This window comes from Eptatretus burgeri, chromosome 14 (assembly GCF_056783735.1).
Source record: "Eptatretus burgeri isolate ZD-2024b chromosome 14, Ebu_testis_v1, whole genome shotgun sequence".
NCBI classification, from domain to species: domain Eukaryota; kingdom Metazoa; phylum Chordata; class Myxini; order Myxiniformes; family Myxinidae; genus Eptatretus; species Eptatretus burgeri.
The window spans coordinates 47,080,836-47,107,907 of NC_140974.1; the positions used below are offsets into that span (position 1 = coordinate 47,080,836).

The 27,072-nt window shown below is 43.3% G+C and overlaps 2 protein-coding genes across 3 annotated transcripts in view; one reads left to right on the top strand and one right to left on the bottom strand.

Annotated features, from left to right (window-relative positions):
* Nucleotides 1–27,072, bottom strand: part of LOC147013107 (uncharacterized) — a 145,897-nt gene that overhangs the window by 113,030 nt on the left and 5,795 nt on the right. Inside the window, exons 2-4 of one of the 2 annotated variants that reach the window (XM_085854693.1) lie at nt 18,156–18,277; nt 8,754–8,941; nt 8,480–8,640 (exon numbers count right to left, since the gene is read on the bottom strand). In XM_085854693.1, coding sequence (XP_085710819.1) covers nt 8,480–8,640; nt 8,754–8,941; nt 18,156–18,277 — 471 coding nt within the window. Of the gene's footprint in view, nt 1–6,324; nt 6,398–8,479; nt 8,643–8,753; nt 8,942–18,155; nt 18,278–27,072 lie in introns of those variants that run through there. The other variant, XM_085854692.1, reaches the window with a different exon arrangement.
* Nucleotides 4,409–5,921, top strand: LOC147013111 (uncharacterized). Its single transcript, XM_085854696.1, has one exon. It carries the CDS (start codon nt 4,532–4,534, stop codon nt 5,204–5,206), a length of 675 nt encoding a protein of 224 aa, XP_085710822.1. The 5' UTR covers nt 4,409–4,531; the 3' UTR covers nt 5,207–5,921.

The following is a 27,072-nucleotide window of genomic DNA, read 5'->3' on the forward strand; positions in this document are numbered from 1 at the left end:
CACTTGGAATTGGCTTTCTATGGTGCTATAGGGACATTCATAAATGAAAGTGGTGCTGAATACCTCTTAACAGAATATGGGATACTGGCTGAAGGGTCGCTCATGGGTTTCATACGAGGCAAATACTACAATCGCTGTACGAGAATCCATGACATCCTGGCTCTTGTCATGGAGAGGAAATTCTATGACAGCTTCTTGTCAACTCTCACTCAGGAAAGGCGAGATGCGGTGAAGGAACTACTTGCTGAAGCTCCCGAGGATTGCAGTGCGCTGGAACAGTTTCTTGAGATGCATCAGGTTTTCAGAGAACACATGGAGCAGTATGAGCTATTTTTCAACAACGTCATGAATGGAGAACTTGGCCCAACTGCTCAATACTGGTGCATGTATGTCTACATGATCAACAGGGTCCACAGGGACCTGATGCGTGCAGTTTGAACGAATGATGTCGATGGCTACATCAAGATACTGCCGGCCATAATCGACGTATTCTTTGGTCTCAATCGACCAAACTATGCGCGTTGGGATGTGCTGTTTCTGAACCAGCTAGAGAAGGCAGCACCACAGAGTCGAATGGTACTTCAGACAGGAGCCTTCTCCATACGACGTACAGACAAACACTATTCCAGATCAGCAATCAATTTGTCACTGGAACAAACGGTCAATAGGGACGCAGCATCACCGATGAGAGGCATCGTTGGTTTTCACTACTCAGAAAATGCGATTAGAAGATGGTGTATAACATCAACGCAGCGCGGCATGTCGTGACGGAATTCCGAAGTATCACAGGACTGGAACAGGAAGAGCAGCCTTCAACACAGCTACGGGCCAGCAGAATTGAGAAAGACAGTCGTCAAAGGGATGCCTTGTTCAATGCCATCACTGAATCATGCGATCCCTTCTCATCACCGGCATCAACATCTGCCTGCCTCTTGAACATCGCTACAGGTAAAGCAGCAGCTCAGGAAACTCAAGAGTATTTGACAGGGAGCCTTGTTGCCGGTCGGAAACTTCGTGAGAAGTTCCAAGAGGAGTGTGCAACGGATGAGGAAAGATTCACCAAGCCCATCCAAAGAAGAAAGGTGTCAAATTTCGCGCACGAAAACTCGAAGAAGAAGCGTCCCTCTGCGAAGAGAAAAGCGGCAGCTGAGAGTCTTCAAGATGTTTTCCTTTGCTTATTGGTAATCATTTCAGAGAGGACAACCTTCAATCTTGGACATTTCACGACTTTCCCAATTACAGAGTACCCGCTGTCTATCACACACTCAGATGGATCAGGGCTCAAGACAGACAAGAGGAAGCTGTTGAGGAAGCTGAAGGCACTGCAGGATGGGTTCACGGAAAGACCACTGCCGCCCATCGGTGTGACCTTGATCGACGGTGGACTCTTGATCCACTCCTTCCTATCTGCCATTGGGAACATCACATCATACGGAAACCTGGCCAGGAACCTCCTGGCCTATGTTTGCGCCAACCGTGGGAACGAGGTTCACATATTGTTTGACACTTATCGCCCCATGTCCCTGAAAGAGTGAGAGAAAATTACGTGGAGCTGACGATCGTCCATTCATCATTACTGGTCACCAACAAGCACCCAAGCAGAGCTGCCAGAAGTTGTTACAAAATGGGATCTTCAAGGATCAGTTAGCAATGTTTCTTCTCAAAGAATGGCAAGAAAGTCACTATGGGAAAATCCTAGGGAAGAAGACGCTGATTGTGTCCCATGGAGGTAACTTTGCTCGTCTCAGCTTCAGTGAACTCAATTCCAAGATGAACGTTGAACATCCAGCCCATCTCCAGGGCAGTCACGAGGAGGCCAACACCCTCCTTGCATTCCATGTCTCCAATGCGACTGGAAATGCTGTGATCACAGAGCATCCGATACCGATGTTATGGTGATTCTGCTTGGAATGTTAGGAAGGCACCTGGCAAGTCATACATCATACAATCGGATTATATTATCATGGACTGTGGGTCGGGGAATGGCCGTCGACATATTGATGTCAACAGCATTGCCACTGTCTTGGAGGCGAAGCAGATGGGACTAGCAGCAGCCACGCCAGGTTTTCACGCATTTACCGGTTGCGACTTCACCACAGCATTCTACAGAAAGGGTAACGTGAAGCCACTAGAAGTTCTCGAGAAAGACACAGAAGGAACACTCATCCAGTTCTTCAGCAGTTTGGCTTCTGAAGAGGAACCAAACCAGAGGAAAGCAGAAGAGTTTGTTTGCTCCTTGTATGGCATGAAGGGTGACGTGAAGGATGTCAATGAGGCCACATATGCAAAACGGCGTCAGATGACTGGAAAAATGAATCAGGTATAACTGGAGCCATGTTTGTTAACTTTTTTGTCAATAGATTGACGAGATACAAAAAAGGCCTTAAATCAATAAAGTAGGTCTACCAGTTAACACTTTCCACAAATAGTCACAGCTGACTTTAATGAAAACATATCTTTTATAGTCCATCTTTTATTTTCAGGAAAACCCATGGCCAATGTCAAGAAGGTTGACTGCGCACTTCTTCCACCTTGCGCGAAGACTCTTAACCATAAGACTCGACGGGCACACTTCATTAGCATCGTGTGGGGCAATGCTGACTCGGCACATCCAGGACAAGGTTTGGATTCTCTGAACTACGGTTGGAAAGACAAGAATGGATACTATGCTCCTGACTGGTTCTCGGGACCTGCTGTGCCAAATTTTTTTTTGAGGAAGAGGAAGTGGAGGATGAGAGTTCCGTGGATCCTGAAAGTGACCAGCCAGATCTTGCCATCGAGTTTGACGACGCTGATGATTCAAGTTCCAAACTATCTTGGAGTGACGACTCAGAGAGTGAAACAGAGATATGAGCATCCTGTGTTTCATGGTCGTATTGGTCATGGTAGTATTGTCCGTGAACTTTGGCTCAAATTAAAGAGCTTATTTAGCCTTGAGTTGAGTTTTAAAACCTTGTCTCAAGTTAAAGATGCAGAGTAGGAATGTGAAATCTAACCATGGTCTAATTGTACCTTAACCAGATGTCTCCTGTCCTGGTATGAGTCCGTTGATTTGTCTTCAAGCCATGTAGGTACAGGAACATGTAGCTAGGTAGTGCCCACTTCCCATTCCTGGTTCTGTACCTTTTGAGCTTCTCTGAAAGAAGCAGCAGTTCAAATTTTTTTGTCTTTTCACCCAGTCTTCTAACTTTGTCTTAAAGTAGATCCACCATAGGAAATCCTTTTGTAATAATAATAATAATAATAATAATAATTATTATTATTATAATGTGATTTCTTATATAGCGCACTACACATATGTCTCATCACGCTTTACCTCATCATCATTACCCCTGGCAGGACCTGTTCATTCCGAATACCATCTCAGCCCCTCAACGGAGCATACAGCCCTGTTGCTGATTTCAGCGCTGGTGCTGAGCATTCATTACATCGAGATACTTTCACTGTCCCTGGGTGTGGAGAGGCAGTGTGAAGTAAAGTCCCTTGCCCAAGGACACACCTCCGCTTATTTTCGCGTTACAAAGTGAAAAACCCCGATTGATACCACTGGGATTTGAACCCAGACCTCTGGATTGTGGGTCAACTGACTAACCCACCAAGCTACGAGGCTTTTGTGGTACTAGACTGGCTCCCGAGCATACATAAAGGTTAACCTTTTGCATGTGGATTTTTATTACAATAAAGAATACAATAACAAGGTAGGGGTTTTGTCATTATTTTTACCAACCCAGAATACAGTTCAGGCCTTTACGTTTGACCTCCACATAGTCTCCCGAAAGGCCAACATTTGGGGTGTCTGGTTGGGCCAACGCAGTGGACAATTTGTCTGGCATGGGGCATTCTATACTCGGTGGAGTGTACTTGTTCATTTAAACCTGGCTTTAGGTGGTACCGCCAATGTTTGATCTAGTTCAAATTCTTCAAAAGGGCCAACTTAAGGGGCTTCTGGCGACCCTTATGCAGCAGACAAAGTTTCTTGCATGGGACATTCTACACTCTGGGGGATGTACTTGTTCATTTAAAGCTGGTTTTAACTGGTACCCCCAATGTTTGATCTAGCCCAAAATTTTGGACCCTTTTGGGGCTTCTGGCGACCCTTATGCAGCGGACAATTTTTCTTGCATGGGACATTCTACACTCTGGGGGATGTACTTGTTCATTTAAAGCTGGTTTTAACTGGTACCCCCAATGTTTGATCTAGCCCAAAATTTTGGACCCTTTTGGGGCTTCTGGCGACCCTTATGCAGCGGACAATTTTTCTTGCATGGGACATTCTACACTCTGGAGGATGTACTTGTTCATTTAAAGCTGGTTTTAACTGGTACCTCCAATGTTTGATCTAGCCCATTTTAAGGGCCACTTTGAGGGTCCCCAGGGGCCACACGCAGCGGGTGGTGGCCGGCAGAAATCCATATCTGCATATGTCAGGTTACTCCCTAAAACCCCCTGTACTCAGATATTGGTACCTCGTTCGTATGATCAAAACCCTCTGGGCTGCCGGTCTATAACCAAGCAGCAAACTCAACTCCGTATGGAGGACATCGAGACAACTTATGTTAACCTTCTAGGTGGTATTGATGCCTTAGAACATCATGTACCCACGTTCAGTAGAAAATGGCTGAAGAATAGAATCTTACAGGCGTTACCCAATGTAAGGTCAGTGCTCCAAAAGAACAGACGGAAATCTTCTATTCTCTATTCACCTGAGACATGCGAGGAAGATATGGTCAATGCTAGCATTACAAATGATGATACAATGGACCATATGGATGCTATATACAAAGCAGCTATGCTTGTTCGTAAAAGTCTAGAGAACTTCTCCACAAAGGACCAACAAGATGAACATATACAAGTTTCTAACAGTGAACAGGACGTCCCCGGAGAGCTGAAGGCAATGGTACGTTGGATAATGCTTGGCCCAGTTGAAGAGATGCAATCAGAAGCACGGACAAATGTTGTGGACAGATCAGTATTAACTGTAAGCCAAACCATCATGTACGGCCTCAAGTCTAGGAGGCAAGCAATGTACAAACCACGGAATGAATCTGCTCTATTCCGTCCGCAACATCAAAGGGAAATTCCTCATGTTATCGGTACGGCTCTAGCCGTCCACCATGACACAAGGAATAAAAAGATGGTCGACATTCTCCCTGCACCAAAGGCAATTATCGAGATGATAAGGTGCCAGTGCAAGACAGAATGTTAATCACAGAGATGTTCCTGCAGGGCCAATAACTTAACATGCACTGATCTTTGCATGTGCAGCACTTCGTGTGAGAATGACGAGGACTCAAACATTGAACGGCATGACCACGATAGTGATGATGACAATGGCAATGATGAGTGACATTAGAGACAGTGATGCCAATTGGCTACAAACTCATATTTGACATTAAGTACATTTCACTGATCACCATATTCATGCGTTACTTGTTTCAAGATTTGAAAGCAATACATTAAATAAACGGTAATTTGACAAAATGATAGCCGTTTCCATGACAACCATTGCTCAAAATACAGATATATGTATTCTATACTAAGAACTGTCCTCTGGTTAACAATTATGCATCATCAGTTGCATGCTTGCGATGAATTTTGAATTTTCAGAGCTGAAATTAAAAAAACGGGTTTTTACCCCAAAACGACCTATTTGACCACATTATATGCATTGAAAAAATGTGACACATGGATTTTCTGTTTTGGTATTGTTTAAGCTTTCCAAAAATGTTGGGGTTTGCTACTCTCCAAAAAATTCCAACGAACGTCAAATTATGGACACGAGGAACCTGACTATATCATTTGCCCAAGGTCATCTTTCATCTGCAACACATCACATTTGTCAGCCAACCACGCTGCTTATATAATAGCGCAAGCAAAAATCACTTCCACTTCGCTACGAAGCTCGGTGTTGGATGCTTTGGTTTGAGCCTCTACTTAAAATGAGTGAAATGAAACATTTTGAAAATTTAGAATTATTCTTACTCATTTTCAACATCACTGTAACACATATGGTGAAGTTGTTTAAAAACTTTCTTAATATAAAAAGACGAGCAGATAATCCGGTTCCACCGGGCTGTTATAAGGGAATTTGTTCCCAAGAGAGTGTGGAATATTTATGGAGTTTGTGAGGAATGTTCTTTGACAGCACAATATTAGGGACCCATGGAAATTCTGCATAATCTAAAATGTGACTTCAAATCCTCAACCAGCCACCATCCCCATTCCCCAATCTACCAGCCACAAGTCCTCATCCCCAAGCAAGTCTTCAAACCCCCTCCCCACCCCAAGTCCTTAAACCAACTCTCCAGCTCTCTGTTGCCTCACCTGAATTCTCTGTCCTCTCCTCCCCATTTCTTCTTCAAGTCCTCAAATGCACCACCCCCACCAAACCCCAAGTCTGCAAACCCCCTCCCAACCACAAGTTTTTGTGTGTTTGTATTTGTCTGCATGACTTGTGAAAAAAAACTGCCATTATCACCAAATTCAAACAGCCCCATCAATTCCAAACATATCTATTGTTACAGAGCAGGATATTCATTTAATTGTGCTTGGAAAGGTTACATTCGCTGTTAAGTTTCCAGACTGGATAAAGGGATCATAACAACAAGAAGTTTGGAAAGGAAGGATAAAGGCAAATGACGAAGGAGTAAACAGGGATTGAGACTTCTCTCGAGCTGCCATGTTCTGTTTCGAGTGATGCATATCATTTTAAAACCGCCATACACAGTGAAGGAGAAATTTGGGGTCTTCTGTGTGAGAACCTGTGAAGGTTTATTGACTCATCGATTCCTTTACTATGAAAAATCAACTTTAACCCGCTGTGCGCTGGTCTGTGGAGATTCAGATTCTCTTCTTGTATCTACCCTTTGAGGTATTCTTCTCCACTTAACGACCTCGATTATTCGTTGGACCTGCCTGTATTCTTCTTCTTCCTCTATATATTATCTTTACACAGCTGGGAGAACCTTTCTTGCAGACGGAAGCAGGTTTTCCTCAAAGATTTTTCTGTATTTTGCTCCATCCATTTTCCCTTCTATCCTGACAAGTGCCCCAGTCCCTGCTGATGAGAAACATCCCCATAACTTGATGCTGCCACCACCATACTTCACAGTTGGGATGATGGTCATTGGGTGATGAGTTGTGCTCGGATTCCGCAAGATGTAGCGCTTTGCATTCTGGCCAAAGAGTTCAATTTTCATCTCAGCAGATCACATAATCTTTTGCCTCATGCTCTCAGACTATGCATGGGGTTGGCTTAATGGTTAGGGTGGTGGGCTTGGGATCCAAGGGTCCTGTGTTCAAATCCTGCTGTGCAATTGAATTAATACCAGGTGGGGTTGACTCAGCCTGACATCCTTCTGAGGTGGGCAAAATGAGTACCAGCTTGCTGGTATCCTGTGTCGGAATGGTGACCTGTCCAGGATTGTGCCCAATAGCGTAGGAGACTGCTTAGGCAGCACCAACGCCTGCATAGAGTATGGTCCCAATGGATGGATGGTCTCAGAGCCTTTCACTCACCTTTGTGCAAACTCATGGTGTATTGTGATGTGCCTTTTTCTCAGGAGTGACTTCAATCTGGACACTCTCCCAGAAAGCCTAAATTTGTGAAATGCTGCAGAGATTGTCATCCTTCTGGCAGGATCTCCCATCGCAGCCAAATAACTCTATAGTTCTGTCAGAGTGGTCATTGGGTTCTTGGTCACCTCCTGAAACAAGGTCCTTCTTGCCTGGTTGCTCAGTTTGGTTGGGCAGCCAGCTCTAGGAAGAGTCTGGGTTGTTCCATATTCTTTCCATTTCCTAATGATGGAGGTCAATGTGCTCTTGGGAACTTTGAACACTCTAGAAATTGTCTATGATCTATGTCTCCTCACAATTCTATCTCGGAGTTCTACGGATAATTCCTTGGACTTCATGATAGAGTTTCTGCTCTGACACACACTGTCAACTGTGGGAGCTTCTATAGGAAGGTGTGTTTCTTTATAAATCATGTCCAATCCACCACGTTTAGTCCGAATCTATCCACAACTTTTTGAGATATTGTGCTATATATAATTTCTGGCCCGATTTCTCAATTGTGATGAATCACTTAAAAAAATTCTAGTAGCCATATACAAATCTAATCAGTTTGTCCTTTTCACACACCCAACCTGTCCACAATTTTTTGACACATCCTACACACAAACAAACAAACAGACAGATAGAAAGGGGTGAAAACACAACCTCCTTCACCTTCGGTGGCAGAGGTAAAAAGAAGTACAAGTGAAGAGGGGGAAATAAGGGATATGGTGAAGAGTAGGTTGGGGATGGGGTGGATAAAATTTCTTCAGTAAAAACATCCAAAATAGAAAGTGATTATTATTTCAATTTTTTAAAAAAAATGAAACCTTGATGGGTTACTTGTGCCATTTCAAACTATACTGCCATAAATATAGTTAACAGTGATGATTATCTTTGATGTGTAGCTACCAAGGAGCTGCACTAGCCCCATTTTCCTGTACCTTTAGTGCTTCACTGACTGCACCAATCAGGGCTGGAGCAGATGCCAGATCAGGACCAGGTCCCCTCACAACCAGTGCTGCATCTGCCCAGGCAGTCAACTCTGCAAGTGCTTCAAATAACCTGATAATGGCCGCTACACTGCTACAATGACAGACCACACAAAATTAGCACAACACACATTCAAAACAACATGGCATAAAATTAGGGTGATAATGCTTGTTGTAATACATCCCAACATTGTAGTTTAAACCTGCCTTAGCTGGTGCTGCTGCAGACTTGGAAGTAGAGCAGCAACAGTTTCTATGACACGAGCAATGGTCAACGGGAGGAGGTGACTGACCCCACTCTCTGCCACAGCACTGCAGTATCGAAGAGCGCTCAATACAGCATCTCTCAGTACTGTAAGGCTCACTCCACCAGAGCTACCACCTTGATTTGACATCTGTAACATGAAGACGTACAATGTTTTCAGATGCCTAAAATGGACATTGTTTAAAAGGTAGAGTTTGTATTAATCATACAACACCAGCAATGCCTGGTTAAAAATGAATGAGCTGCAAGTTTGTTATTGAAGCGTTTGCTCAATGATTATATAATTCCAGTGTCTCCTTTAACACAACATCATTAAAAATCACCATCTTCTGCAACCACTCCAACCTCGAACTTGACTGCCCACATTTCTGAAAGCAGCAATGTTCATCAGGTCCTTGTAAATGTAATATATCACTTACTGCATTACTGAATACTGCAAATAAGTGGAAGGGGCACATGGTGGAGCGCATACCTCCGCCACGTAATGCCGGATCCACGAGAACATATCGGGCCCAATACATTTTTGAAATATCATGCTATACAGTATGATATCCGTTTTGCACTATCTCGCAATGGTGAAGAATCACTTAAAAAATTATCAGATCCGGATCTGGATTCGGATCTTGACCGAAATTGAATCAATTCTTCCTTGTCACACATCCAACATGTCCACCAAGTTTCGGCCGAATCTGTCCACAACTTTTTGAGATATCGTGCTATATACTGTATCATTTTGGCCTTATTTCTCACTGGTGAAGAATCACTTTAAAAAATTCAAGTAGCTGGATCCGGATCCGGATCTTCACAAAAATCTAATCAGTCGTCCTTGTCACACACTGAACCTATCCACAAAATTTCATCCGGATACGTCCACAACTTTTTGAGATATCCTGCACACAAGCAAACAAACAAACAGCCAAGCAACCAGACAGAAAGGGGTGAAAACATAACCTCCTTCACCTTCGGTGGCGGAGTTAATGATCGAATAGAGAAAATATAATGGCACTCGGGAGAGTGCATACCATCACGAGCTTGAATAGTTTACATGTTGTAGCCCACTGATAGGCTGGATCTGCAACCGTACCTGAACCAAAATCTAATCAGCTTGTTATTGTCACCTACCAAACTCATCCACCAAGTTTTGTCCGAATATGTCCATAACTGTTTGCGTTGAGATATCGTGCTATACAGAGACATGACAGAAGTAAATAGACACCATGATTTTTATATAATTTACTTATTGAACATTTGAAGTACATTTGATCCATTTTAATACATACACTAGTATTTGGTAGACTTGCCATTTGCAGATTTCAATGCTCTTATTCTTTCAGACATAGAACTAATGAGTTCTAAAATTTTCTCTTGTGGGATTTCTGCCCAGGCTTCACGCAAAAGGTTTAGCAATTCTGCTCGTGATGTTGGTTTCCTGGACTTTTTCTGCACAGCTCGATCCAATATGGCCCAGAGGTGTTCAATGGGATTTTATGTCAAGAGACTGACTGGGCCATGGAAGTCGCTTGATCCCATATCTGTCCTGCAATTCTTTGATCTTTTTTGGAGTGTGGCATGGAGCTCCATCTTCCATGAACAGAATGTTGTTTTTGACCATCTGACCAGTGGAGAAGTCCATCCTCAAGGACAGAAATGTGTATCGTAGTGTTGATGTTGCCAACACACTCCACAAGCTCTGACCGACCAGTGCTCCAGATTGTTCCCAACACCATCACTGAAAAACCACCGTGTTTGACAGTTGGATGTAATCGGTTCAAAGAGAACTCTTGCCTGGGATGTCTCCAGACCAATACGCATCCACTGTCAGAAAATTGAGCAAATTGGGACTCATCGGAAAAAAAATTAGTTTGCCAAAACTCCAAGGGTCTGTTTGCCATCTCGTCAGTCCACTTCTTTCTCCTTTGGATGTTGGCTGGTCAAAGAAGAGGTTTTCTCTGAGCTGCTCTCCCAAAGTAGCCCAGTTGATGAAGGTACTGCACGGCTAACTTGGGCTAACTTGAGTTCTTGAGCACGGAAGTTCTTGAGCTAACTTGGACCTCCTCTACAACATCTGCTGTCTTGCAACGGGAAGTTTTCTTAATGGACCGCTTGACAGCTCGAAGACCCCTTTCTGATGACCCAGATCGACCAGAACAGGAAGTTGAGGATTCCTTGCCTTCGCTGGTGAATTGCAGAATCACCTGATTGACCATAGAAAGTGGAATGCCAAGGTTCTGGGCTATCTGATGCTGGCTGAGACTCCATAGTGGGGTGGATATGTGCAATCAGTGTGCACTTCTGGAAAGAAGCATGAAAATTTGCCCTCGGGGGTTTTTGGGTGTGCCGATTTCAAAAATTGTGGGAAACACGATGTCACTCCAGCGGTTCCCGCCAAAAATTAAGAAATTCAAAATGGCCACTGCAAAACACATTTTTTCCCCATTAAACGGCTCTAAGTAGCCCGATTGCCTTGATCTTGATGTCTATACCTATGTTTTTGAGGTCAAGGAATCCAATAAAACACATGTGAAGACTCTTAACATATATCTTTATTGTAATTTTTTTTAACGCCCATAGCACAATTTCCTACAACAGTCAACATCAAGAGTGAGTGCACCGATTGCCATCTTGGCACCAATACAATTTTTATGAGTTTAAGGGATCCAATTGTGTGTCATTCGTTCTGTTAAAGGGACACCTATGCTACACAACAAAATGACATAAACAAGTTCCAAGAATTGCTCCAGTAGCCAGGCTTAACTCTGTACTATTTAGCCATGGAATGATCAGGTACAACATATGTAGTTCCTTTAGAATATGTATTTCTCCATACTGCAGGAACTATATGATGGAAAAACTAGGAAAACCATGTGCTAAGGGTGCAGCATATGTGTCCATTTAAAATGTTGTCGAATTACTCTAACATATCAGTCACTACGTCACTGTAGTGTTGTGTTAACATGGCCAAGATTTACTTCTTACTCTCTGTTACACTGTCCCGAGCAGAAGCACAACTGTGTACATGGCAGATTTGCTTTGACACAAGTGCATGTTTTAGTGCATTCCTTTTTGCATCCGCATTTCAACAGTTCTTGACAACCTTTGGCTGCTTCTGGCAGAGCAGACCAGCATGGAGTCCATGGGGAATCATCTTTCACTCTCTCCCAGCCATATATATATATATATATATATATATATATATATATATATATATATATATATATATATATATATATATATATATATATATATATATATATATATATATATATATATATATATATATATATGGCATTGGTAATAACTTGATTGATTTTAACTTGGGCTGTTGTGTGTTTTCTGGAATCGTCTGCTGGACACTAACAACACCAGGATTGTCACTTGTGACATGCTGTGTGATTGATATTGCTGTTCCATGGAAAGAATCATAACTTGAAGTTGAGGACGGGTTGTGATCTATGTTATCCAGGTTTCCAGTGGTGAATAGTTTGTCTCGGAGGGTAGAAGGACAGACAATGCCCTCCTTCTCATAAATGTCTATTACTCTATTTGCTTCCTCTGTGGACAGTTGCGAAACTCTGTCATAAGATACAGACAGACCTTTCTGAAAGAGAATGTCAATCAGATCACGGTTTCGTGTTCTATTATGAATGAGTAGGCCAAGGTACAATGGGAGAACAGTCTCACGGTCAGAGTTGTGACGTACTGCGACAGATTCTTTCCTACCACGCTTAACAGCATTGAAAACCAATAACTGTGTAATGGATGAGGCAGCTGTGCTTACTTCATTGTCATCAATAACTTGTCCTGCATTTGAACCTCCTAAAATCATTCCGACCAGAGCAGAGAGGAACACTGGGGGATCGTCATATTGTTCATCACATAAGGAACCACTGAAGCGGTATTTTTTCTCAAGCACTTCTTTGCGAATCAGCTTTGCAACTCTCATCATCATGACGGCTTCATCATCGGGATCAAGGTTGCAGGCGTGGAGCAAGGCGTCACCAATATCGTCATTGAATGACAGCACAGTACCAAAATTGCTGTGATGAGCTTCTAGGTTTGGAATATGCTGTAGGAGTTTCTCTGCCAGTCGAGTGGAACGGATGTTTCCAGTTGTGTTACCACCTAATTTTTGAAGCCGCTCACAATACAATGCCTTGAGATCAGTAAGTTTGAAAACATGATTCTAGTCTCCTCCCAATTGACCATATTCCTCAAAATAAGATACCACCTCAGCAAATGCAAGTGAGTCTGCGTTGATTTGGTGACACTTTTCAATCGAATGTCTTTGTTGAGATCTATGTTTGTTATGGAATAATGTCAAGCACTCTAAGTGATATACAGCATCAATAGCGATCATATCTCCAACTGACAATTTTGCCAACAGTTTTGTATCTCGGAGTTCTGTAGCGATATTTCGGACACGAGTATCAAGGGATATTGTTCGACTTTGTGAAAGTCCCCTGTTGTTTCATCACAGAAAAAACAAGCTGGTCGATGACTCTCTTCTGTTTCCATTGGACATGCTGGAGTGGTTGAACTGCGAAGGTGTTTTTTCAGTGGTGACGGAACTGTATTCGAACAGGCCTTTTCTTGCAGCTTCCTGGCTCTCTCCACTTTTGTTGCATGACACAGGACGTAACATGCTTTGTGCCATTTCGCTTCATGTTCAGCCAACATTTTCTCCATGCCGTCGCCATCATCAAGTCGTGAAATGTTTATGCTCAGTGGCACATGGTTCAGTTCATTAAGGGCAGATAAATTTGTAGCTAGTGTTGCATAACCTTTTATGGATGGGTTTATGAGATTTCCACCATGTTCTTGACACAGAGCACAAATGTCCCAGTTTGTCGGTTGAACCGGTGCAGCGCATGCCCGAGGAGCAAGTTTAAGTCTTTTGGACATGGCAATCAGCTAGATGATCATCACCACATGGAAGTCACTGGTTTCTGAAAAATCGGAAAGATAACTTGGTGAATATACTTGAATAAATGTATTTCCAGTTCATCTCGTCACGTTTAGGTCCGGATACTTTTGATTATAATTCTGCTGACGAAAAATATCATTATCAATAATCTGTGCTTTGTATCTAAACACTGAAAGAAGCTCTGAAATGTGAAATCACTGAAATGAGTTGAATCAATTAAGCATGTATAATGTGAGACATTGAAAGTCACCAATGTCATTTGAATGTTCTGCATTAAATGATGAATGAGTAAAACAACATCAGATTGGATGATGAAAGTTTGTGTTTTATTACATTTACACAATTTGCTATGCATTTATATGACAATGGTGCATGAATAACATCAAGAACGTGCTAAATTCAAGCCTTACCAGGTTTCTGCTCGAGTGGCATGAACACAATTATTTAAGGAAGTAAGGTTAGGTGCATATCACTATGATCTGTTTCTATGAAAATTAGTGTTATAACAGCAATATTTTAAAATTTTCAGCATGAACATGTATAGGCCCCGTCACACCTTGAAGTTTTAGCCAGCGTATGCCGACGTATGAAAAATTGGCTAATATGCTGGCACACGTCGAATACGTTATGGGTAAGTTTTATATACGTTAGGAGCATGCTGGCATACGTCGTAGTACGCTGAGCTCGTCGACAAATTTTAAGCATGCTCAAAATTTTCCGACGTATGCCAGTGTATGACTCACATGTTCCGCATACGCTGGCCATAAGTTGTAGGCACGTTATGCGATCGTTGACACACGTTACTTGTAAGTTACTCATAAGTCGAAACACGTCAAGGTAATGTTTATCGTACTCGAAACTTATTTCTAACCTATGAGTAACGTGCTTTGAACCTATGTGTAACGTATCTCCAAACGGTAAAGAACAAACTCAAAAATCAACTTTCTTTGATATTCTCAAAATAGTGCTTGAACCCCTTATAAGGCCTAGAAAAATGTTCAAATGATGTCAGTAACGCAGGATCACCATAAGGCCTCTGCACTGACTGGGCAATATATGCTTGATAAAAATTCTCGGACAGTCTTTACCGTTACCTGACTCGCTTTTGTGAAAATGTCCCATATGTCGCGTTTCCACCAAAATTCAAATCCTCATATGTCAGCAACCCCTTGCCCTATCTCAATTATTTTGGTGTCGTTGGAAAGGTAATTGTCCAAAGAATGCAAAACCAGCATTGGTTCGTCGATCTAGTTAAGTTAGGGGTGGATTATTTGTTGACCTGAGATTTGACCTTGTCCTTGACCTTGAAAACAGCTTGGTTTGGTTGCATTTTTTCGACCTTTGCAACTTTGGCCGAAAATATCTCGAGAACAAAAAATACTACCCCTCCAGTTTTTTGATATGTTATAGTAGACAGTATGAAATTTCATTTTCATGCAAGGCCAGGTCAAGGTCACGAGGTCTTCAAGGTCAAGGACAAGGTCAAATGTCAGGTCAACAAATAATCCACCCCTAACTTAACTAGATCGACAAACCGATGCTGGATTTGCATTCTATGGACAATTACGTTTCCAACGACACCAAAATAATCGAGATAGGGCAAGGGGTTGCTGACATATGAGGATTTGAATTTTGGTGGAAACGCGACATTAGTCGAAAAGGTCAGAAGCTCTCAAGGTCATTATATCTCGTCAACCCCTAGTTCGATTTAGCTAAAATTTTGTATGTGAACTTAGACTATCATATTTAACATACATGCAAAAAAATTAGCCAAATCTGAGGGGGTCGGATTACAACCCTTGGGTGAACTGAGGTAGAATGACCCAATAGCTGCTTCTTCTGCAATGGGATGTGAGCTATCTTGAGGGATGCCAAGACAAGTGGTTTCTCATTTTGGTCCTGGTAAACCACTACTCCCTCCAGCGAGTTCTGCTGGTTCCAGTATGCTGATAGTGTCGTCTCGAATAACTTGATTGACCGATTTTTGTGCTGCGGATGTTGTATGTTCAAATGGGACTGTGGGATTTCAGCTTTGACTGGGCAAGACAAGTATTGCTGTATCTCATAGAGCAGAAGAGGCATTTCCCTGAGGGAAGGGATTCAAGCACTCATGTCTTGGTAAGAAGAAGCCATACTTCACATTCCATTTGTGATGCTTGAGCTTCGATGGACCAGAACTTACTGGCTGTCATTTTTGTTTTGTTCCCTTCACTTTCTGTCCATTGCAGTTGCCATCTACTTCAGCCTTCTCTCTGACATATTTCTTATCAGCATCAGGATTCTTGTCATCTGTTCTGCCATCTTCAACATCCGCTGCTGATGCCTCTCCCTCTTTCAAGACTGAGGTCACCTTTTTGCACCTTTTCCTTCGTCACTGTTCTCTTGAAGTACTAATACAGACATTGCAAGAAGGGCACTATCTCGCAAGATATGTAGAATTTAATATACGAGCATCTGAAAACAATGAATAAACGACCGAATCCAATTATCTTCTATTGATGAATATATACACATCGTGAAAAGTAAGTAATGACCTTGGACAAAGACCTTTTCTAATGACATGGGGTTTAAGCCCTGCTTGATAGAATGCCACATAGTTATAGTTATTTGGGCAGGGTACGTACAAGTTAACAAACCACTGCTCAAATCCCTGAGGCTGATTTTTACAAGGCCATATTTTCACAGCAACAAACAGTCGTAACCACATTATGAAGATGACAGGTAACCATATGATTTTTTTCGAAATATAAATTGGGTTGGAGTCAGGCGAACTGTCAAACGAATAGGTGGAATGGAATGTTACAGACAGACGGATGGACACATGAACAAGCATATTATTATTAAGATTAACTAATTCTCATGCAATAGCAATGTACAGGATTTAATGCATTAATATTAATGCGTTAATTCTGCACCAAGCAAAAAATCTCGTTAATGAGTTCACCAAGTGACTCACGCATTTGTGACCAATCAGGTAATTCGGGAGTAGACTAAGAGAAGTCACGAAGGACTAAATAGTTTGCTTCGACAGTTGAAGAGGTGCACAGGAAAGTGAGAGGAAACTTTCTGTACCTCCTAGAGGGGTTGCAAATAATTTGTTATACGAAACACATTGCCATGAAGAAAAAAAAATAGCCTTGCCTGACTGGGCCGAGGCAGAACCAAGGGGCAGACATCACTGTGTCGGAACGGCGTGGTTCCCACACCAGGGTTCCTGCAGGCCCGAGCATTTTGGGAACTTTTTCCCCTGTCATACATCTTACTTTTTTCCCTATCTAGTAGTAGATTTTACTACGGGTAGTAAACACATTCGCCCACCAGTCATTCACCCTCCAATTCAACCCACCTTTCTCATTCACCCCAATCCTGATCTCATTCACCATTTACCCAGGTTGAAAAGCACAGCTTTAAGGGACATGAACAATTGCAACCACGATCAGAACCACCCAAATTCACCCGGAGAGCAAGTGGTTCTACAATGAAATCAGTAACATGGGGCTAGAATACAAATGAAGCAATGACAATCAGCAATACACACCCCTTAACCCTTACCGTATACGCACCCATGAATCAACGAACAAACGAACAGCAGTTCCTTACTTATCTGACTTAATGGGCTCAGTAATTCCATCAGAAATAGACAATAGCGAAGGATGGACGACAGGACCTTGATGAGGTACGAGAAGGATCGAGCCAACGTCCTTGCTGCAATCTATTTCCTGGCCCAAGGCAAGCTGGGTGGGGTGTAGCGGAGAACGCAGCGCTTGAAGGAGGGTCGTTAAGAGGGAAACCCTGCAGGTGAAGTTCCAGGCATCTCTCCTCCTCCACGTTGGTTACACTCGCTTTTGTGGAGCTCGTCCACACCCTCAGCCATGACATTTAGCCTCTCCCCTGCTATTTCCCCTTGTCCCAGTTTGATGGGTCAAGGCGCCATCCACCTATTTTTGTCACACAGACGCTCCTGAGGGTCAGTATGGCACCTCAACATTTCCCAGCCAAACTCATGCCTGATGGCCAACCAAGACACATTAGCCCCTCCCCTCTCAGCTGCTATTGGCCTGTGGCCCAGTTTGATGGGTCAAGGTGCTGCACACCGACTGGTCACACAGATGATCTTCAAGGTCACTGTGGCGCCTCGACGTGCCGATCCAAACTCGTGCCTGATATCTTACCAAGACGCTTTAAAAGAACGTAAAAGACAGATTACAACAGAAAAGACATTGAAAGGGGGTTTGAAGGGATGGCGGGTTTTAGACACAAACATTGGGGCGGGTAAACAACATCTTTCTGCACATAAAATGACGTATATCTAATATCACAATTAAATTACCTCAAGCTTCTGCTAATACATTTAGTGCAGGAGATAAATAACCTACCATATGCAACATTCGCCCCCGAGAAGACATTCTCACAACAATACCTTATCTGAAGAGGTTGACAATCCTTTGAGATGAACACTCGGCACGTCGGTCTTGCTGGTGGGCCAGCGCAGTGAAAATGTCCGTCGTGGCAAGAGCTTACCCCGTAAGCGTTGATGCAGAGCTGCGTAACACGAACAAGTGATTTCCTTGAAATTTTTCATACACATTGATTTCCATAAAATACTCTTATGCTAGCTTTCAGCAAAAGAGATTGCAACTGCACAAATACAGTACTGTCGAACTCCGCTAATCGCTGGGGATACATTCCTGAAAAATTATGTGAATGTCAGAGTCCGCGAATGCCGAGGCATTGTTCAAAAAATAATAACAAAGAATGATTTTTTTTTTAACATGAAGAGCGATTACACATAAAAATCAGGAAACAACCTAACAAAGGGAACGGCAAGAGAAAAGGGAAACAATGTAACAAAGGGAACGGCAGGAGAAAAGGGAAACAACAACAGCAGGGCAGAGGAAGAAAGTAGATGGAGACGGACAAACAAGGGATGGAGGTAACGATGAGGGGTAAGGGAGAACGCAAAGGGTGGACAATATGGATACATAAACAAAATTGCGTTTGAACAGCTTGTGATTTTGTCAAGGTCTGAGGAGAGGGAAGAGGCTGCTGCCTGTCGATCAGAAGGATGACATGTGACAGCAGAGAGTGGAGTCATCAGCAAAGCGATAAAGAGGATTTTCCAGAGTCAGTGACATCAATGATGAAGATTAGGAATAATATGGGGCCCAGAACATTGCCCTATGGTACTCAAGCCTTGACAGGGAGAGGAGATGAAAGGGTTCCATTGAGAGCCACATGTTGTCTACGAGAGGGGAGGAAGTCAGTAATCCAAGAGTGGAGTTAGCCTTGGATTCCATTAGGCAGACAGTTTGATGAGCAAGGCGGTATCAAAAGCAAGGCGGTATGCCAGACTGTATCAAAAGCTCAAGATATGTCCAGAGAGATGGTCCTGATCTCATGTCTGATATTGAAGACCTCCACCATTGTTGTGAGAGTATAAGCAGCATGTTCAAGGTGGAGTGACCAGGTCTGAATCCGAATTGATGATCTGAGATTAAGCTGTTGATTTTAGAAAGAAAAGGAATGATTTTATGTCAACTGCAATGATGGATTCTATGACCTTGCTGATGATTGGAAATGTAGTCAGCCAAATGGGCTGTAGTTGAGGGGATCCATTTTTGTATTTTGTACCTCACCTGGAACGTAGTTCCAGGGAAATGATGGGATGGCGCATTGTCCGTCCGTCAGTCCACAAATACTTTCAACTTCTTCTCTGAAACTACAAATACGATTTTGATGAAACTTTACCACAACCTTTATCACCCAAGATGGACCAAAATTTGTTCATGCCATTGAAAATTTTGAGGTCAAAAGGGGTCTAAGGGGGGTTGCCCCCCAAAATAGGTATTTGCTTCCTTCTCAGAAACTACAAACACAATTCCGATGAAAGTTGACTACAACCTTCATCACCTGTGATGTATCAAAGAATGTTCATGGCAAGAAAGATGGGGTCTAAGGGGTATTTATTGGGGGTGTCCACAAAGTTTCATCCAAATCCGTCCATAACTTTTGGAGATATCCTGCTCACAGTCAGACAAACAGACAAAGGTGAAAACATAATCTCCACCCACCTTCGGTGGAGGAGGTAACTCTACATCACCAAACATGATAAACTTTTTTGAAATACCCTGACTCAACATATTGCTCCGATTTGTCATGGAACACAGTCTTCAGTACAATTTGTGCTATCTTTTTTCACCATATCAGATGCAAAGCAACTTGTACTTCACCAGTCATATACCTCACAGATCCCTGATGACATTCATCTCATTTTGCTCACCTCCACTCATTCTTTCCTCATTTTCTCTCACCTATGGAACCAACTTCCACAGTCAGTTCCATTCCCATTCTCCCCCCCCCACCCCCTAGGGTTTCAAGACAGCTGTTCACCACTACCCCAGGTCACCACCCCCAATCCATACTCATGATCTCCTGTACTCTTAAATTGCCCCAATCCCAAGCATTCCCTTTTTCCAAGTTATTGTGATTTTTCCCAATCTCCCTCACCTGTTGTCAGTCGGTTTGTTCCTTTTCTGTTTCATCCCCACTTTCCTCTTCCTCTTCTTCTTCTTCTTCTTCTTCTTCTTCTTCTTCTTCTTCTTCTTCTTCTTCTTCTTCTTCTTCTTCTTCCTGTGTTGCAGTTTGTGTGCAGCTTGTTCCCCCATTCTGCTCAAGGTCTTCCAAGAGCCTCAATCGTGTATTCAAATTTTTTTTAGATAATTTGTATGTCCACTTTTTGTATTTTTATCTCCTTCTCTTGCTCTCTCTTCCGTAGATCTTTACGATTCAACAAAATCCCTTTTAACCACATCTCCATTTCAGAATTAAAACTAATATTCTGTTAGGCTTGTTCACAAGATGAATTTTTAATTTTTTTGGAAGGTTGAGAAAATAACCACAAATGTGCAGAATGTTTGTGCTTCAAGATTAACCATATGGGTGTGTGGCATTCACTTTAGGTGTGTACAGACACAACACTCAATAGGTTTCCCCCAAATTGTCTTTATGGCAAATTTACAATGAGAAAAATCCACCAGATTCCACAATTTGTATTTTGGCTATTTAGCAAGCGACAGATTAAACACTGACAAATCAAACTTGGTACAATACGATTATTAAATTAGGTAATTTATAGTTAAACATCCTGTGTCAGAGTGGCGACCCATCCAGGATTATAACCAGAGCTATAGAAACTGCGTCAGCAACACCGACGCTTTGTATAGACTATAGAGCGTGCTTCATGATCTGATCTGATAGTTTAACATCAGGAATGAAAAAGTTCCAAAAACCCAAGTGATTTACAAAGATATTTCTGTAACTCTCAATGCAAATTCACTTAATTTTTCTTATTTTTTAAAATCCAGTAATAAAGCCCATCTTTAAATGTCCTCGCAGGATATTCTAGACCGAGAGGTATGCGGCTTGATACGTCCAACCTGGATTTGAATCTCAGCCCAGCTTTAAACTGTCACCCTGTACACCTGTTGTTTAGTACACAAGATCAGATCAGGTCAGGTATGGGAGCATGCGCCGGAGCAGAGCGGCGCTGCGTCCTCTTTCCGCGGGTACTCCAAGGGCCTCCGTCTGACCATCCCCCAGGCAAATGCTTGGCCCATCCCTATCAACTTGAGAAGTTGATCAATCTTCCTGCAACCACGAGGCATGTGGTCGGACCATTGACCACTTCCACTCAAGAGGATCCCTCGCTGGGAGAATCTGGCGAGCAGGATCAGCATCAGGAAAACGAGCCACATGTCCAGATAGCCGCAAATCTCATTTTATTTGAGTCTCTCTCAGCAACCGCTCGTTGGACACAAAGTCCGATCAGCCAAGGATTCTCCGAAGAGACCTGGTATCAAAGGAATTAAGTCTCCGTCTCAGATCCCTGGTCAGAGTCCAAGTGTCACATCGATTTTGCAAGAATGGAAGCACCAAGGACTTAAAGACTCGGACTTTCGTCCTCACGCACAGTTACCGGCAGTGCCACACCCCATGATCCAGTGAATCCATGACTCCCCAGGTCCAACCCAGATGTCTGTTGACCTCTGGTTCACAGCCAGCAGAGACATGAATATCACTGCCAAGGTAAGTGAATCTCTCTGTGACCTCAACATCCTCGCCACAAACTGGTACAAACAGATAGCAGCACAGACAGGCTTGGAGGAACGCAATGCGTGAATTCCCCTGAAAGCAGGACGAGAATCACTTGACCACAGGTGATGCTCTACCCCCTCAGGGATTCCTCACACATAGGTGTCCTTAACCACCCATAGTGCACGTACAGTTTTATGCCACAACTCCCTAAACAGCTCAGCTCTGCCATTCAGCCTGGCCCTGCGATTCTGGTCAATGGTATCCAGTGTCCCTTGAGAGACAAAATTCTTCTTCACCCTCCAGTTAGTTCAAAGACCTTCACCGGCAACATCAAGGACAGTGGTCTTGAAGGCACTCCACAACTCTCAGGATCCCCCAAAGCACCTAGACCCCCCAAATCTCCACTCAACCTGTTCACAAACTCCTGAGCTACCCTCTCATCCTTGAGCTTGCCAACATCCAGCCAAGGCTGGGATGGTACCATTCTCATGGATTTAGCTGCAACTTCAGAGTTGTTACAACAAGCCTGTGGTCAGTATTGAGGAAGTGAGCACTCCGGTCGACCCTGCAGTTCTGGATTATCCTAAAGTGACCATCACCGAGCACATGGTCAATCTCCTTTGCCACACCACCAGCGTTGGAATACCAAGACCAGCAATGAGCCTGTGGGCGCTGAAACCATGAACCAGCCACCCTAACTCAATGACTTCTTGCAAAGTGAAGGAACTTAGTGCTATTCTGGTTCACAGTTCCAGACCCATGCGAAGCAACAGATGTCTCGTAACCATCCCTATCAGATTAAATCGATGCATTGAAATCCTCCAAGATTAGAAGAGCTGTTCGACACTCGCCTGGGGCACTGATGAACCACAGACTCAAGCGTGGCATAGAATGCATCCTTCACGGTGAGATAACTTGCCTCAGTCGGAGCATATTCTGAGACCAGGGAAATGACACCCAAAGAGTGATGAATCCTTCGTCTCATAATACGCTCGTTGACCGGTGTTACCTCAATTATCATTGGAGTCGGCTTATTGGACACTACTAGAGCAACTGCTTGGGTATGGTAACCTTCACAGCGACCAGACCAATAGTAGGTGTAACCACCCACCATGATCTCGCCGCAATCCGGTCTCCGAACCTCAGAGAGTGGTGCAATACCGATGTCCAAACGCTTGAGCTCAGATGATAACAGAGACAGGTGATCATCCTCTCTTTGGGATAGGACATTCCAGGCACCCACCCGAAGGGACCGCCGTCTGGTGGATGACACCTCAGCACCACCCAGACACACACTACCACAATCTGACCCGAGAAGGTTACGCTGTGGTTTCTCTCCTATCATCAAAGATTGGGGGTCCCGAAGGCTTTGCTCCAATCCCGTCATCCGTTGAGCTGCCCTGTGAAGGGTAGCTGCACAGGAGGTACTTCCATGGAGTGGGTTTTCAGGTTTATTATCTTGCCAAAACGAAGGTTTTGCAAGATATGTTAGTCAGCTTGTATGTTTCTTTTTTTTTTTTTTGTCTGTAATCACGTATAAAAAATTCTGCAGAGCACAGTTATCATCAGAAATTATTGTAACTTCGCATATGAGAGGCCTATAGAGGTCCCTTTCAGTGCACAAAATTTTGATGGTCAAGGTCAAAGGTCAAGGTCACTTTGGTGCAAATCAGGGGAGTCGACGAAACCCTTATTTTTTGAGTAATTTTGATCGGATCGTCTTCAAACTTCATGGGAATATAGTTCATGGTCTAGCGCTCAGCTGATTAATTTTTGGTGGCGATTGGCCTTGACCTTCATATGTTTTTTATCTTGCCAAAACGAAGTTTTGCAAGATATGTGAGTCAGCTTGTATGTTTTTTTTATTTTTTTTTGTCTGTAATCACGTATAAAAAATTCTGCAGAGCACAGTTATCATCGGAAATTTTTGTAACTTCGCATATCAGAGGCCGATAGAGGTCCCTTTCAGTGCACAAAATTTTGAAGGTCAAGGTCAAAGGTCAAAGTCACTTTGGCGCAAATCAGGGGAGTCGACGAAACCCTTATTTTTTGAGTAATTTTGATCGGATCGTCGTCAAACTTCATGGGAATATAGTTCATGGTCTGGCGCTCAGCTGATTAATTTTTGGTGGCGATTGGCCTTGACCTTCATGGTTAGCGCCTGAGGTCAAACATATTTGACCCCAAGGTCAAATTTTCAAGTTTTAGGAACCATATCGTGTCGTACCTCAAATTGAACACCTCGATGAGTGCTTTCTAGATATGTCAAGCTTGAGACATTATGACGTCATTCCGTGACGTTATGAGTCAAACGCATATTTTTCATGGTTACTCTGTAGAACGATTCTCATCGGAATCTCTCGTAGGCAGATATTCCTCAAGGAGTCGCGCCTGGTGGATAGCAGCTCTGTTCACCTCAGTGTGACCTTAAAGAAGTCACACGTGGTCACCTTTTGGCAAGATATGGGTCACCCTGCGGGTGACATTGGTTTATATTGATTTTGGTATGTTTCGCGGAAAGAAGTGTTTTACGGTTGCCGAAATGCAAATCCTGCCACCAACCTCCTAAAAAGTAACCCAACTGCAGGAGGACGTCCGCAGAGACAGTTGGGAATGAGATATGGATGGCCGTTGGCTTACAAAGTGATAGGGAAGGTGACATACAATGTGTGTGTCATCCATCTGATAGATGTTAAACTGGGTGCCACGTGTGCTGACATTTTTTTGGTGTGCGTGAAAGATTCCAGGGTGTCTTTCCTGAAGAGTTATCGCCGGCCGGAACCAATTATTGCACCCTTCGTTGAGAATCCTGCATTGGAGTGGTGTCTCCATATGTGAGTTGCAGAGGGTGGATGGAAGCCCTCCCAGGTCTCAAATATTCACCTCCGTGTGTGTGTGTGTGTGTGTGTGTATGTGTGTGTATGTGTGTGTGTGCGTGCGTGTGCTTTCAACATGCAGATAGAGCACCTTACAATAAAAATGTGCTTTAAGAACATTCTCATCATTATCCAACAGAACATCGGAAGCACATAGTCACTATCATGACAAACAGAATGTCAAACTAGTACAGTACACTCAAGGCCAAGCCAACACACAGCTAAAATGGACATTTAAATTCCTATTTTCAGCTCATGTTTCCCAAAATAATTTGCTTAGTGAAGCACTCAGTTCACCACTTCAGTTCTATAAATTAATCTTCTTCTTCTTTAATGGCAAAAAATTTTCCCACGTTATTGTGGGGTTAGCCAAGGGAAATTTTTGGCCCATGTCCTTCATGAACTCGCTTGTACGACCTGACATTCGACTAAGTAGTTAGGGCAGGAATTTGGAAGTTGGCCATGGTGCTGGTGATAGCAAACCTACTCTTTGCAAAGGATACCATGGGATCTTTAACTTCCACCAACTATTGCCGCTAGATGGGACAACCAGTTTATCAGACCATTTCTGCCAGCCCAATTCTATGACTGAATTAAATTATTATACCCACGTTCCTTTACAGCAGTAACCTTTTGAAAAATGAGTGTCAAATGTAGTTTTCAGCATTAAAGTAATCAGGAATGAACCACAGAAACAAATAGAACAGGCATAGTGATTAAGAAAGTACCTGTTGCCACATTTGGCATTACGTATAGTTGATAGTTATTTATTACTTATATTGCCACACATTACGTATAGTTATACGTATAATCATGGTCTGATTGCTATTACAGAAAACTATTAATCTGGCAGGAAATAAATAAATACCACAGAGGTTTGAAAGAGGGCAAAGGATAGTAATCATACATTGTTTGAGATAAGGGAAGGGATATATTGTTATGTTTGTGGGGTAGTTGGAGGAATTTCATCGGAAAGATAGGAGTGAAGAGAGTAGCTTGGTCCGTGGACGTGTAGGAGACATCTCAATATAAATTAAGTAAGGAAACTGTGAGTTTAAGTGGTAGATGTCACCACACGGGGGGTGGTGCTGTGTTAATTAGGTCAGGCTTAAGGATAATATCTCCCAGTATGTGATTGTCTCCTGTGACCTTTTCCTATGTCTTTGCCTTTTCAAGACGGGCAATAAAAAGGGATCACATTCTTAAACCAACAACAGAACTGCACATCCAAGCAGGCAAGAAACCCCGCCTCCAGGAGTGACAACTCACGAACCACGCCCCCGGAGTGGATGATTGATCGGCGTGACATCAGAGTGGAGGAGCGTTAGGTTAGGAGGAGAGTCTCGCATTGTGTGACAAGAAGGCAGTCGGGACAAGAGGTTCGGAGTGGGACAGAAGCGAGAGAGGCAGGATCAGTGGTTGAAAGAGAAGGAAATTATGGCTGCCTTCCCCTTGACACGGTGAAAGAGACTGCGCAATTGTTGTGTTCGGGTTGAGGCGAATTGGCTCGTGTGTGTGGTGTCCGGTGAGCAGTGAGGCACGTAGAGTCGTGAGGGTTGCCGTAACTCTGTTTATTGTGTATCCGGATGTGCACCACTGTAGACTACCACATGCCTCTAGGGCACGAACACCTATATGCCTTGCGGACACGTGACTACCAAAACCACTCCTCCACGCCCCACAACGCTCCCCGCATTGTGCCTTGCCTGCGTATGCCAATACACCACAGTGTGGTGGAGCAAAATGCTGGCCATTGACTGCTGGCTGGATCGTGTAAGACCAGCCTCGAAGCCTTGTGTTGTGCCATCGGGGGAAGAGACGGCGCCATTCTGAAAAGCAGCGGCATCGGCAAGTGTGATCGACAAAAGAAGTTGCATGGTGATTTGTGAGCCATGGTGTTGAGTATCGCTGCCCGAAATGCCTCCTGTACGTTTCCAGCCCAGAGAGCGGCTGGGCACCATTTTGGGCACGTATTCCCACGCAGTGACAAAGCGGTTTGGCGACCTTCAAGTTTCCAGAAACAAATTTCTGTGCACACAGCTCAGTGCCGGGATAAAGGAGGGATTTAACTTTTATTTATTCTGTTCCCTTGTCTGTATTAAAGTCTGTGTGGAGGCGCCTCGGAATTAGATTTAGTTTACCTCACGTTCCATTATTATTACACGATGAATTATTATCATTGTAAATGTACGATTTCTTTTCATTAAAACCAATATATTATTTAAGTTGCTTGTGTTGTCGGTATGCCGTGGGTTCGAGTATAAACCCCTGTGCTGTGCTTCCGTCAGCTACGTGCTTTTGCCGCCCTCCCTTTCCCGCACGCGGCATAATCTCCCGAGAATATTGGCTGTTCACCTCCAAAGGAAA